Genomic DNA, 14,956 nt, shown 5'->3' on the forward strand with positions numbered 1-14,956 from the left:
AGTTATATCACTTTTTCTCACATGTGTCATGCTATGATCAATAGGTTTAACATTATGTGCAATACTTAGCTTTTTGTACACTTGTGTTTAATGTGCAATTTTTTTTTTTTTAAGTTATAAAGAGGATTATGTGAATTTAGGTTTAATGAGATTGACACATTGTCCTGATGGACGAGTTTGACTCAAATGTGCACTCAACAAAATTATATCAGCAGGAAACCATAAAACATGCATCTAACCCCCATTTCAATTGGTAATGATGGATTTGGATCCTCGCCAGGATTTTAGGGATCAACGCACGTGGATCGTTGATAAAAAATTATGAGGCTATAATTTTTTCCTTCTTTAAATTTTCACACAAAACGAGATTATTTTACATTTAAAAATATATAAAATATTTAATTAGGACCACACGATTTTTTATCAACGGTCCACGTGCGTTGATTCATAAGATCCCCGGGGAAGGGATCCAGAGAGATCCACATCCGGTAATGATAGATTTGAGGACCCGACTAATATAATATTATATGCAACGGACTAATATAATATTCTATGCAACGGTGTCATCCAAGACTCTCCTGTATGATTGAGTTTTATTAAAATAAAGCAATCGTTTCCTTGAAAAAAAATATATTACAGCTAAAGCATTTGCAAGATTGGGACAATTGCACAATTATTTTTGTACTAGGTTTAGTGTCTGCTCTGTGTTTGCCACGTCAGTAGTTAATAGACAAATTGACGAGCAAGCAGACGGAAGGTCTGATATTGCAACAAATTTTCACTATTCTAAAAATCCCCGTTTACCTAGATGTTATGTGGCTGGCTACCGCCCTAATTAATCACAAACATTTGAAAATTATGAAAGAACTCCTAAATCTAGCTAGACAATTTTTTTTTTAATTTTAATTAAATTTATTAATATAATATGTAAGTAAATGTGCATTGATACTTTAAAAATACAATTAGCATCCCTATTATAACTAGGGGTGGGCACGGTTTGGTTCGGTGCGGTTTTGAGTGAAACCGAAACCGAAACCAAAATTTTTTGCAGTTTGGTTCGGTGCGGTTTTGAAGTCAAAACCGAAATGAAACCAAACCGTTTAGTTCGGTTTGGTGTGGTTTCAAACGGTTTCGGTTTGATTTTTAAGAAAAAATGTACAATTTTCAATTTAACATATTAATAAGCATTTCCTAATAGCAATAGGAAAAAGAGATTTGTTATGTAAACAATTAGCATGTTGCATGTAGTTGTGATGTTAAAATATGTTTGTGCAACAAAAGGGTGTCCCTTACAATGTTTATCATAAAACAAGTTGAATAAATTTGAATTCATTAAACATGAGCGAAACTTTGATACTAGAATATGTAATATCATACTTTCAAATGAGTGGACTTTATTAGATCATTGTTCGACTCTTAATAACAAGTTAGTCCACCCTTGTACATATATGTGTGTGATGGTATAAAATAACAAAGGTCCTTCAAGTTAATGAACGAAAGAAAGTGATGAATGATGATATTCTAGTGTGGTGGAGTACTAAACTAAGTGTATGGATTCTAACAAACAACAAATTAAAACATGAAATATAATATGGACATTTAATTAAATGTTTATTAATATTTGCGGTGCGGTTCGGTTTCGGTGCGGTTTTCAAAAGCCAAAACCGAAACCGAAACCAAACCGTTTTCTATGTTGCGGTTTGGTTTCAAAACCGAAACCGTTTCAAAACCGCAAAACCAAACCGTTTGGTGCGGTTCGATTTGGTTCGTGTTTCGGTTTCGGTTTTCGGTTCTAAGTGCCCACCCCTACCTAAAACTCAAGTAAGAGGTAGGATAGAATAGAAACAAATATGTTATAGAGAATAATAGAGTTTTACCAACCTTATTGTCTTTATTCAATAAATTTGGAATTTAGAATGGCTAAATATATGAAATTCAAGAAGAACAGGGGGAATAGCTCTACCAGGGCATAAGTGAAAGACAATTATTTTTTTAATTAAAGTGAGTAATGGGTTTTAATTTAAATGTTATTGATTTGTGATAAATGATCATTTGAAATATTATACTTAATTTTGGGATGAGATATGTTGGATGAAAAAGATCGATAATGATTGATTTTTTTATTTTAAGTATTGAGAAGGGTTGCAAAGCAATAGAAATAAGTGTACTACTAATCTTATTTTTTAAAGTCAGCTAGGGTAGGCCTTGGACTACTACAGTCCTTATGTGCCTCCGTCAGTGGTTTTACCATTGTTAGTTTTGTGAGTTTATGTTTCCTTAGAGCAACCTTGATCTAGATTGCATGTGTGACTCTCTATGCCAATTGAAGGCTCCAACAATCATCCGAGAAGACCTGATACGACTATTTCTTAAGCTTTACACATCAAGAGAAAGTATCGTAGTTAATATTATTTAGGAGTGTGGTTTTGTAAATCTAGAAGTAGGATTCCAATAAGATTTGGAAATCAAATCCCTATATGGCTTGTATTACTTGTAAGGCAAGTAAAACCCATGTAATTAATATAATTAAAGGTGTAAGGCTACAAGAGAAAAAAAGTAATTACAGACAGTTGAGAGCGCTTTCTCTCTTGTAGTCCCTTTCCTACCCTCACTCTCTAAATTTTTTCTTAAGAAGTTTATTAGAAAGTTATATATATATATATATATATATATATATATATATATATATATATATATATTTAATAATGCGATAGAGTTGATGGGTTAGACAAATAATTGTTAGGTGCAAGGTCAGTGAAAAAGTTTGATATTTTGATAAAAAAAAAAACATTTCTAATTTGAAATCCAAACTGGCAATGTCCAACACTAAGACCTGGTTTGGGAGTGAGGTGCTTAAAAAAAAAGCACCCATGAAAAAAAGCTGTAAGGGTTTTAGGTGTTTGGTAAACTGAAAAAAAAGGGCTTATTTTGGAAGCTGCTGTGAGAATAAGCTGAAATCAAAGGAAAAAGCTGAAGCTGCTATTTGCAGCTTTGGAAAACTGGTTTTTTTTCAAAGCACACGGAGCTACAGTGCTCATTTACTGAAAAGACCCACTATCATATTGTTTTTTTTTCCAAAAGCACTTTTACAAAAATATTTACCAAACACTCTGCTGCTTTATTTCATAGTCGCTTATTCTCACATCAGCTTTTTTTCAAAGCACGGCAATACCAAACCAGCCCTAACTTGACCCAGTCTACGAGCACACATTTTTTCCAACTTAACGTGTAAGGTAAGCTGGAAAATAGAAACCAAACCAACCCCTTATTTAAAGCTTGTCGGCCAGTAATGATTTATGAATGCCAGCTATATATCTACCAGTTTACCATGGCACTGTCAAATACTAGAGTCTAGAGACACTATGGTCAACCCAGATATATCAAGTCAAGTCCATAATATATACATATATATATATATATATATATATATATATATATATATTAAAACTACAGTGGTTGTGAATTAAATAAATAATTGTTAAGAAAGAAAAAAGTCTGCTAAAATTATATGGATGGCAATTTCCAACCCTAACTTGACCATGGCAAAGTCTACTAGCACACTTTTTCCAACTTAGCTTGTAAGCTAAGCTAGAAAATAGAATCAAAACAGTTTAGAAGCTACTTTCCAACACTTATTTCGAGCCCGTCGGCCAGTAATATTTGATGAATGCGACAGCTATATATCAACCAATCTACCGTGGCACTTTCCAACATCAGAGACAATATAGTTGACCCAATGAGTCAAGTCCAAATATTTTAAAATTCGGTTTCGGTGCGGTTTTAAAAAGCCAAAACCGAAACCAAACCGTTTTCTATGTTGCGGTTTGGTTTCAAAACCGAAACCATTTCAAAACCGCAAAATCAAACCGTTTGGTGCGGTTCGATTTGGTTCGTGTTTCGGTTTCGGTTTTCGGTTCTAAGTGCCCACCCCTAATTATAACGTTATTTCTCACAATTAGAGTCTAAATTGGTTGTATCGGTACAGCCAACCTCATATTTTTTTAATTTTAATTAAATTTACTAATATACCATATAAAAATGTCCATTTATACTTAAAAAAAATACAATTAACATCCTTATTATAACGTTATTCTTACTAAAAGAATCTAAGTAGGTTGTGTCAGTACAGCCAACCCCATAATTTTTTTAATTTTAATTAAATTTACTAATATACCATATAAATAAATGTTCATTTATACCTTAAAAATTCAATTAGCTTTCTTATTATAACATTATTTCTTACTAAAAGAATCTAAATAGGTTGTGCCGGTACAGCCAACACCATATTTATTTTTTTAATTAAATTTATGGCTAAATTGGATTGTTCATCCCTGTGGTCATAGGACACTTGCATGATGACCCCCGTGGTGAAAAAACTAGGAATTAAACCCATGTGGTCTAGAATGTTAGCAAATTTAGTCCAAAAGTAAGATTTCTGTTAAATGACTGTTAAAAGTGGGGGTAAAACTGTATTTTCAGTTCCAATTGACATTGAATTGGCACTTTTTTTTTATTTAAAAAAATAAGCATTATTTTTTTTGTTAATTGTTATAAAAAAATTATTTATTTTAAATGTCAATTGGAACTGAAAATATAGTTTTACCTATACTTTTAACAATCATTTAACAAAAATCTTACTTTTGGACTAAATTTGCTAACATTCTTGACCACAGGGGTTTAATTCCTAGTTTTTTCACCACGGGGTCATCATGCAAGTTTCCTATGACCACATGGATGAATAATCCAATTTGGCCTAAATTTATTAATAACACATAAACATATGTCCATTTATACTTAAAAATACAATTGTAGCATCCTTATTATAATTTCTTACTAAAAGAATCTTAGTTGGTTGTGTCGGTACAGCCAACCCCATATTAATTGTATAAATATGGCGTTATCTGTTTGTATTCCCCCACTTTCACATTAAAAATTTCCGCCACACTCAAAATCCCTCCTCACTCTCTTCAGAGCTCTTGGATCAGATACGTACCCCAATGGATTGGAAACGCAGGAGCTCACTCTTTGTTCTGCTCTTTGTTATCTCCTCTATTTTCAATGTGATCGGTGCTCTGAACTTGAAGAATAATACCCACCAAGCAGAATACGGTCAGTTCCTCCTTGCCAATGGCGTTGCTCGTACACCTCCAATGGGGTAAGATATCAAGTTTTCAAAGTTTTAGGTGAAAAGGAATTGCCTTTTCTTCAATTTGGTAAGCTAACTTTTGGAAATTCGACGCAGTTGGAACAGTTGGAATCACTTCCAATGCAATATAAATGAAGCCACAGTGAAGACCACTGGTAAAGTACTTTCAGGGGACACTTTGGATGCGGTTCCTAGCTATCAATATTCTTTGATTGAAACCTTGTTAGTTTTTAGTTTTTGATTGAGGTCCCTGACATTAATATAATAATATAAGTTACTATATTTTTAAATTAAAAATTAAAAATTGAAATTTGTAATTGTTTATATTAATGACATTTTAAATAAAACCCATAATTTATGGGATTAAAAATAATAAAATATAAATTATACTCTCTATTACATTGTGTGTGTGTGTACCAAAATTAACAAAAAAAAGGTATTGTACCAAAATATGGATACATTCTCAAATCAACGAAAAAGAATGTACCCATATAAGTTTAAACATGGATAAAAAATTTTGAATGGATTTTATATTAAAAAAAGGGTACATTTTACATATAACAAATTGATATATTTGAGAATGGGTACATTTAAGCTTTAAAAAATTGAAAAATTATATGAATGGGTACATTTAAGATTAAAAAATTGAGAATCTTTATATATATATATATATATATATATAAACTAATAGGTACAAACTTAATTTAATTTAATTTTTTTTATTTTGGAAATGTTTGAATTGAAAATTAATTATGTTGATGCACAAAACCGGAGGTATTGGAACAACGTAAATCCGACCGTGAATCTGCATGAAATGTAAATGACACAAGATGTATCGTGGTTCACCCCAAGGTTTGGGCTACGTCCACACTGATTGTATTGTATTTCTCTGTTGAAGAGGGAGAGAGAGAGATTAGAGCTTAGGGGGTGTGAGGAAGCTTCTGAGGGTGAGAGAGGGGATCTCAGGCCTAGGAATTGGCCTCTCCCTAATTGTGAGGATGAGGAGTCCTTTTATAGAATAAGGGCTCTTCCCCTAATTACATATTTGCCCCTTCCTTTATTACATAATTACATTTAAGTCCCTCGAGTATTTATACGAGGTCTAAATACGAGGCCTTAAATATGGTATAAACAGTAGTCCCCCAAGTCTTCAGTCAAGAGAGTCTTTTGGCTGGAGACTTTGAAATTCAGTCCATGTGTGGGCCGAAGTAACTAGATGCTGTTCTTGAACTGATGTTCGATATAAGGCAGTGCTCAATCTGAAATGACGCTCAACTAGAAGTAGCACACGCTGCGAGGCTGCTCGGCTCATGGCTTATGTTGCCTTGGTTAGCTTGGCTTGCGGCGTTTGAAGGTGAGGGAGTCCCTTTTATAGAATAAGGGCTCACTCCTCAATACATGGATGATGGGTTAGAGTTGATGCTCTCTAATGGTGGTGAGGGGAGTCCCTTTTATAGAATAAGGGTTTGCTCCTCAATACATAAATATGGGTTCGGAGTGATGCTCACGGCAAGACGGTTGCTCAGCTGGCGGCGTTGCTCTCTAATGAAGGTGAGGGAGTCCCTTTTATAAAATAAGGGCTCGTTCCTCAGTACATGAATAATGGGCTAGAGTCCCCCAAGTATTTTTCATAAGGCCCAGTTGAGGCCCAATATATGGTACATAATGTAGTCCCCCAAGTCTTCGGTCAATAGACGCTGTTGGCTGGAGACTTCAAATTCAATCTATGTATGGGCTAAAATGGCGGTTGTTCGGAGGCGGTCTTTGTAGACCATGCACTGAAGCTTTGTAGGTGAAGCTTTTCAAGTGAAGCTTTGAAGCTAGAGTTCTGTAAATGAAGCTTTCGAAACTGGAGCTTTTGTAGATGAAGCTGTTGAAGCTAGAGCTCTGTAAATGAAGCTTTTGAAGCTGATTGACATGAGTGATGCTCATGAATGTTTATGTTGATTGACATGAGTGATGCTCATGGATGTTGTCATGAGTGATGTTCATGAATGTTAACATGAGTGATGCTCATGAATGTTGACATGAATGATGGTCATGAATGTTTATGTATGATTATCATGAGTGATGCTCATGAATGTTTATGTATGAATGACATGAGTAATGCTCATGTATAATTTGGAGTAGTAGGCGTACTTTTGATCACCTGGTTGGTGGCATGAAGAAGAGTACGAGTTGTACATTTCATCACCTGGTTGTGGCATGAATGGCTAGTTGCCAAATGAGAGTACGGGTTGTACATCTCATCACCTGGTTGGTGGCATGAATGGCTAGGTGCCAGATGATATAGGTTGTACATTTCATCACCTGGTTGGTGGTAATAGCGGCGGGTTGCCGAATAATTTTTGGAGTACTGGGCGTACTTTTAGTCACTGGTTGGTGCTATTTCAAGCTTATGGGTCTTCGCCTTCCACAACATGTCAGCCCATTTGTTTTGGGCTTTTCCTTTTTTTTTTTTTTTTTTTTTTTTTTTTAGTTACCCTCTGATGGGGTTTATACATATTACCCTCTTATAGGGTTTATACAAATGTCTTCGAAAGATAAAAATAAATCTCATCATACAAAAACAAAAAAAGTAGATCACATCATTCTGGTAGTGTGTTTATTCCTTGCTTTTGCTTTCTCTTTTGCTTTCTGCTTTTATTTTTTCTCTTTTCCACCGCACTGCATTTATTATTCTCTTGCTGAGGTCCAAGTGCATTAGCATTTGCAGATGGCAGACAAAAGTAAAGTGAAGTTCTCTTTACTTTGCTTTACTTTGCAAATTGCAAGTGGCGGGGGCATGACTTGTCTTTACAGCATCTTCTGGAAAGTCAAAAAGCAGCTTTCAGGGCCACTAGCAGCAAGAGTTGTCCTCTCGCCAGCGCGGCTCCCCGGAGCTCGTCGCGCTTCTGTTGTCTTTGAAGGTGAGTACCGAGACCTCGCCAGAGACATTTGTCGCAGACCATCAAACCAGCTGTTCATTTCAGAAAAGGGTCTGTGATGGTGAGATCGTACTTTCCGGTGAGCGTGAGAGTGACCGGCAGTGAGAGAATGGCAGAGTGCTGCTTGCGTCCGCAAGACGGAGTCCGACTGCGCCGACGAGGGCTGTAGCTTCTGCTTCGGCTTCTGCACCTGGCCATTGTTGCAGCTAGAACTTGAACCTTGAGCGCGCAAAACCCTAACCCTAGGTTCCTAGTCTGATAGTTGGTGGATCCATGGCAGATCCGCGCAACCTTCCTGGCAGATCCCAACGAAACTCCGGATACGATACCCAGATTTTCTGGACTTCTTGAAGCTTTGATCTCACGGCTTCCAGCTGGGCCACCCTCAGCAGTTTCTTCGTTTCCTTCATTGTCAATCCCGATTTCTCCATCGGCGAGCTCTTCGACTCGGGTTCTGGCGGGGCCAAACCGTCCAATTGGATCCGGTCCAGGCCGACGACCACGACTTTGAGCTTCTCCATCAGGTTTGCCCCCATCGGCAAAGACCAAATCTCCTGCTTCTGGAAATTCCCCGCCGATGACCTTTTGTGGAGGAACTTCCTGAAAATGGCAAAGACCAGATCTCCTGCTTCTGATGTTGGACAAGTAAACAGCTCGGGACAGTAGAGATTTGGCTTCTTCATCCCCTAGTTTAATGGCTTATTCATCCCTTATGTTTCAAGTGGACAGAGTAGAAGGAATTGGACAGAGGGTTTTCAATTGCTTCCTACAGAGCTCATTGTTTCCTGCAAACTGATATGTTTTCTGACTGAACAGAGGCCGCGAGTCCGGTATCGATCCGGTCAAGTTTGTTGAAAGGGAGATTAATAGTGGAGTTCTCCGGAACCCTTTTCGTGAAACCAACTGGAAATTTCCCAGAGATTTTGTTGTAGGAGAGGTCCTCACGGACAAAGAATGCTTGCTGACCATTAATGTGGATTTGAAAATCGGAGACGTGTGGCATGGCAGCAGCGGAGAGGACGAGAGCTAAGACGAAGAAGAAGCTCGACCTGTCGATTGTCGACTTGGCGCGAAGTTCTTTACAACGTCATCGAATGGGGCCGCTCTGGCGTCGTTTATCAAGTCACCATTTCCGCCGATATGAGGAGAGAGAGAGCTTACGAGATGCATATGGGCTTTGATGTGCCTGACCAGAGCCGATGTCCCCTGGTTTTTTCTGGGTCCGTGCCTGTGGTGTCTCCATATGTACTCCACTTCCATCGAATCACCATCCCCGCTGCTCATTTTTCTATTAAGTATTGTTTCTTTTTAATCTCTTCATCCCTCAATCCTTCAAACCGACAACGGGAGAATGAAGCAATACTGGAACCGCCTCTTAGAGAGAGAATGCTTTTCTTTATTTCCTCAGAGAGAGAGCGAGAGACTTTTGAGTTTCTGGGTTTTTGTGTGTATTTTGCAGATTCACCGTGGAGTGTGAAAAATTGAGAGAGAATCGACATAGCTTTTCGTGTCGATTCCCACAGACGGCGCCAAATGTTGATGCACAAAACCGGAGGTCTTGGAACAACGTAAATCCGACCGTGAATCTGCATGAAATGTAAATGACACAAGATGTATCGTGGTTCACCCCAAGGTTTGGGCTACGTCCACACTGATTGTATTGTATTTCTCTGTTGAAGAGGGAGAGAGAGAGATTAGAGCTTAGGGGGTGTGAGGAAGCTTCTGAGGGTGAGAGAGGGGATCTCAGGCCTAGGAATTGGCCTCTCCCTAATTGTGAGGATGATGAGTCCTTTTATAGAATAAGGGCTCTTCCCCTAATTACATATTTGCCCCTTCCTTTATTACATAATTACATTTAAGTCCCTCGAGTATTTATACGAGGTCTAAATACGAGGCCTTAAATATGGTATAAACAAATTAGAAGTTTAATAGAGGTGTGAGTATTAAACCCTAAATTAATTACTAATTTTTATATTAAAAATTATATAATAAACATGTAAATTCATTATCAAATTAATGATAGGGACTTGAATCAAAATTTGAGAACTAATAAGGTCTTAGTTAATGAACAGTAAGAACTAGGGACCGGATACTAATTTTTCCTACTTTCAGATTATGCTTCATTTGTACAGTTGCAGTACTTGCTTTTGTAATATGTTTTATCAGTAGGCTCATTTTAATATAAGCATCTTTACCCATAACCAATTAACAATAACTGAAGAAACCCAAATAATTTGAACTACTTTTGCTAGACTTCCATATTTCCTTCAACGCTTCTTGCGACTTAAGTCATGATGCACCATTTTGCGTTGCGTTACATTGATATAAGCACATGCATGATCTGGTCTTTGCTAGCCATCTCATAACACTATGTTTCTAGTAGTTACTAGTAGCCAAATTGGGAATCCAAGCTCTCTGTATTTCGGCATTAATCGTTGCGATTTTGTTTGATTATTTTACTATATATCAGCGGATGCTCTTGTTTCGACTGGCTTGGCAGCACTTGGATACAAATATGTCAATATAGGTCAGCATCCTCACATCATTTGCTTGGTTAATTTGGTTCTGAATGAGCTTTTTTCTTGTTATATATTGATGAGAACTAAAAAAGCAGATGATTGTTGGGCTGAAAGAAACAGAGACAGTAGTGGTAACCTAATAGCAAAATCGTCAACTTTTCCATCTGGAATCAAGGCCCTTGCTGATTATGTTCACGCAAGGGGTTTACAGCTAGGCATATACTCTGATGCTGGGTAAAAAATATCTTCGAAATTTTTGTTTATCTGAAATAGCACTCGATGTGTCATTTCTCATCTTTCTGGTTTTTTTTAGTCATTATACTTGCAGCAACACAATGCCAGGCTCACTTGGGCACGAAGAGCAAGACGCTAGAACCTTTGCTGAATGGGTTTGTGTCTGATACTATTCTACATTAACATATGTAGTTTGCTATGATGAGTAGTTTGTTTTGTTTTCTAGTTTAGATGAAACATCAACACAACTAATTCGATAAAAACGATGAACTTGAGCTGATTGGGGCATTTGGCTGTAGGGTGTCGATTATTTGAAGTACGATAACTGCAACCATGATGGTTCTAAACCTCAAATCAGATATCCTGTAATGAGTTCTGCATTGCTGAAGACTGGAAGGCCAATCCTGTACTCCATATGCGAATGGCAAGTCACCTGTACTTCAAATCATTGTATACATTCCGCTTCAAATTTGTTTTCAAAATACATGTATTTGCATCACTAGAAGGTTAAAAACTGTTTGGTTTTGACAAACAAAAATTTGATAAGAGAAATATGTTCTTAAAGGGGACAAGAGGATCCTGCGACATGGGCTGGTCAGTATGGCAATGCTTGGAGAACTACGGGAGACATTGAGGACACTTGGGAAAGGTTCGATCGAAAGTTCCCTTCTTCTTTCAAGATCTCAAGCTGAATCCTAATATGACAGAGATTTCTAACCCTGAAACATTTTGTTAGTTTGCTTTGAATTAAGGGAGACTTTGGATGCAGTCCTTAGTCATGAATATTCTTTGATTGAAACCTTGTTAGTTTTTAATTTTTGATTGAGATCCTTGAAATTAATGTGATAATTTATTTTTGGGGAAGTTTAACGAAAAGCACCTGGTACTGTTCACTTTAACGAAAAACCACATTTTTACACTAAAAAGTCAATCCTGGTACTATTCACTTTACCCTTTATTTTGTCCTTATCATTAAAACTCAAAGTTTTCAAGCCCTTTTCATTAGTTTTCCTTTATTTTTATGTACGTTACTATTTTTTTTAAATTAAAAATTAGAAATTTTAGTTGTTTATATAAATGAGATTTTAAATAAAAAACCATAATTTGTGGGATTAAAAATATTAAAAAATAATCTACTATTGTGTGTGTGTAAACATGGGTACATTCATCAAAATTAACCAAAAAAATCAAAACATGGGTACATTCTTCAAAATCACAAAAAAAAAAAAAAAAAGATATTAGGCTTAATAACATTAGTAAATTTCTTCGGTTAAACTTGACATAGATACATTTTAAAATCAAAGAAAAAAGAATGTACCCATATAAGTTTAAAAATGGATTAGAAAAAAATTGAATAGATTTTATATTAAAAAAATGGTACATTTTACATATAACAATTTTGTATATTTAAGAATGAGTACATTTTAAGATTAACAAGTTTTACATGAATGGGTACATATAATTAGCATGGGTACATTTAGCAAAATAAAAAGTACAAATAAAAAAAAATATGGGTACAAATACAAATAAACTTTAAAAAATATGGGCACAAAAAGAAATTAATATATGGGTACAAATTAAAATTGAAAAGAAAATTGGTACAAATTAAAAAAAATTACATATTAAAAATGGATACAAACTAAAACTAAAAATATATGAAAAAAAATTTAGTCATAAATATAAATATACTAATTGTAACATTTTTAACATTAAATGAATATATTTAGAAATAAAAATTATTTAATTATTGAAATAATTAATGATTTAATAATACCAAGGACCTTGATCAAAAATTAAAAATGAATAGGATTTTAATCAATAGAGTAGTAAAAGGAAGGATGAGAACCTACTTTTTCCTTGAATTAATCTAATTAATGTTATGATTTTAGTATCACGTCGATTGCAGACCAAAACAACATTTGGGCTACTTATGCAGGCCCTGGCAAGTGGAATGGTAAATTTTTATGTTGTTTACAGTCCTGTTTTCTTATCTCTGTTAAAAAATTGTTGGGTAATTATTTTAAATTTAATGTAATCGTAACAGATCCTGACATGTTGGAAGTGGGAAACGGAGGGATGAGTGTAGAGGAGTACCAATCTCATTTTAGCATTTGGGCAGTCATGAAAGTATGTACTCTCCACATTTTCGAAATAAATTTCAGTTTGTTGGTTTGACTTGCCTATATATACTGATGAGCCCAAATCTATGATTGCAACAGGCTCCTTTACTTATCGGATGTGACATCCCATCTGCGAGCAAGGAAGCTCTTCAGATTCTCGGAAACAAAGAGGTTATTGATGTTAATCAAGATTCACTTGGAGTTCAAGCGAGGAAACTGCGATCCAGAGATGACCTAGAAGTATATTACCATGGCAAATGCTGCCCTTTTCCTTCACTTCAACAATTTGTTTTAGATTACTGATTAATCATGCTTGTGCTGCAAGGCATGTGATGACTTTCAATTTGATGCAGGTGTGGGCAGGACCGTTATCAAGTAACAGAGTGGTGGTAGTGTTGTGGAATAGAGGCGGGTCATTAGCTCCTATAACTGTGACATGGAGGGAAATTGGACTCTCGCCAAATACGTCTGTCATTGTCAGAGACTTATGGACGGTAGGATTGCCACATTAAAAAATTTCTTTCTAGTATCATACTTTAATGTCGTATAAATAGATGAACTATATCTTAAGTCCTCACTGACAGAAAACCCTGATGTCATTTGTTTGCAGCACTCATTTGTTTCGAAGAACATGCATACTAGTCTGACTGCAAATGTTGCTCCTCATGGTTGTAATATGTATGTCCTGACTCCTTAATTAGTCCGGAATACAAAGTATAAGATGACTCAATAGCCCATACCATATGGGACTAATATCTCCAAATACTTAATAAATTAAATAAATATCTGTTGAATTTTATGGTTTGACTTGAGATATATTTAGTAAATTGAATGAGAAATCAAGGGATTGCTTGAATGAATTTCTCCATAGCTCTTTTTAGAAACCTTACCCATTTTAGGGAAAAATAATATAATCTCATGGAACATAAACACAAATTTGTATAATTTGATTTTTGAAATATAGGTAATGGATTTTAATTTTATATACAATTCGATTTTTGAAATATTTCTCACTAAATTAAGGACTATTAACGGAAGCAAGACTAATCAAACAATTAGATACATATATATTAATATCACGATTGCTTTTAGTCAGTTAAACTTATTGGACAAAGTCACAATGGATATATTTTAGTGGTAGCAATAACATTTTTTTTAGCATTATTAAATTGAAGAAAGACAAAAGTTGGGCAAATGACATCCAAACTAAGATGCGGAAGAAATAGCACAGAATTTACCAAGAAGCTATCAGTGGCCAGCGGAGCAGTACACCTAGCAAGCAAAAGAAACCCAGCACCGCCGCCCGCCACAAGCGGAGCAGCACTACTACAGAAATTAAGATAAATATATAAATGTGTTGTTTGGAAAAATTGACCTTGAATTGAATTGACTGCACCGGAATTTCATCCTCTTCAACTCGCACCACCAGTCAGTCACCATCCATTTCCAAGCAAAAGAAACTTCTCAACAATTTTCTTTTTTTCTTTCTTTGTTTTTCAGTCAAAGGTTACTTTATTAACAAAAATAAAACAACGATGGTACATAATTAGAGGCCTAACAACAACATTCACACAAACAAAACAATGGACCTCAATAGTAACCCAAAACATAGTTGTGGGCCTAAAACAGAAAAATCACAGAAGCTAACCCTAACTGCTTCCTTCCAACTCCATTGCCGAAAGCGTCGGGACAGCTCTCCACAACGATTACGAACATCCACCACCAACTATCGCCAGAAACCAGCACCTTAGAGATGGAAAGAAGATGAATATTGTCTTCCATTTGAAAGCATCTTACCGATCGTAGTTGAAGATAGCAATAGTTCGCGATTAAAATTGATTGTAGATTGGGATGGAGATGGAAATTATGGAAGCCAAATGAAGGACATGAATATGGATGGATGGATAAATTGATCTCAGATGTTTAAAAATCATATATACTTTGGCCGGACAAAGAAAATTATTGATATTATCTCAGATGTTTCTCAACAATTTTCATTGTCTGGCCAAA

The 14,956-nt window shown here is 35.7% G+C and overlaps 1 protein-coding gene across 1 annotated transcript; it reads left to right on the forward strand.

The window, feature by feature from the left end:
• Nucleotides 1-4,864: 4,864 nt before the first annotated feature.
• On the forward strand, nucleotides 4,865-13,745 carry LOC103435060 (alpha-galactosidase-like). Its single transcript, XM_029103212.2, has 12 exons — nucleotides 4,865-5,155; nucleotides 5,243-5,301; nucleotides 10,544-10,600; nucleotides 10,688-10,826; nucleotides 10,906-10,981; nucleotides 11,126-11,250; nucleotides 11,392-11,475; nucleotides 12,716-12,780; nucleotides 12,871-12,953; nucleotides 13,046-13,186; nucleotides 13,300-13,440; nucleotides 13,557-13,745. Exons 1-12 carry the CDS (start codon nucleotides 4,998-5,000, stop codon nucleotides 13,641-13,643), a joined length of 1,215 nt encoding a protein of 404 aa, XP_028959045.1. The 5' UTR covers nucleotides 4,865-4,997; the 3' UTR covers nucleotides 13,644-13,745.
• Nucleotides 13,746-14,956: the final 1,211 nt, after the last annotated feature.

The sequence above is a fragment of the Malus domestica genome, chromosome 05, assembly GCF_042453785.1.
Source record: "Malus domestica chromosome 05, GDT2T_hap1".
Classification (NCBI taxonomy): Eukaryota; Viridiplantae; Streptophyta; class Magnoliopsida; order Rosales; family Rosaceae; genus Malus; species Malus domestica.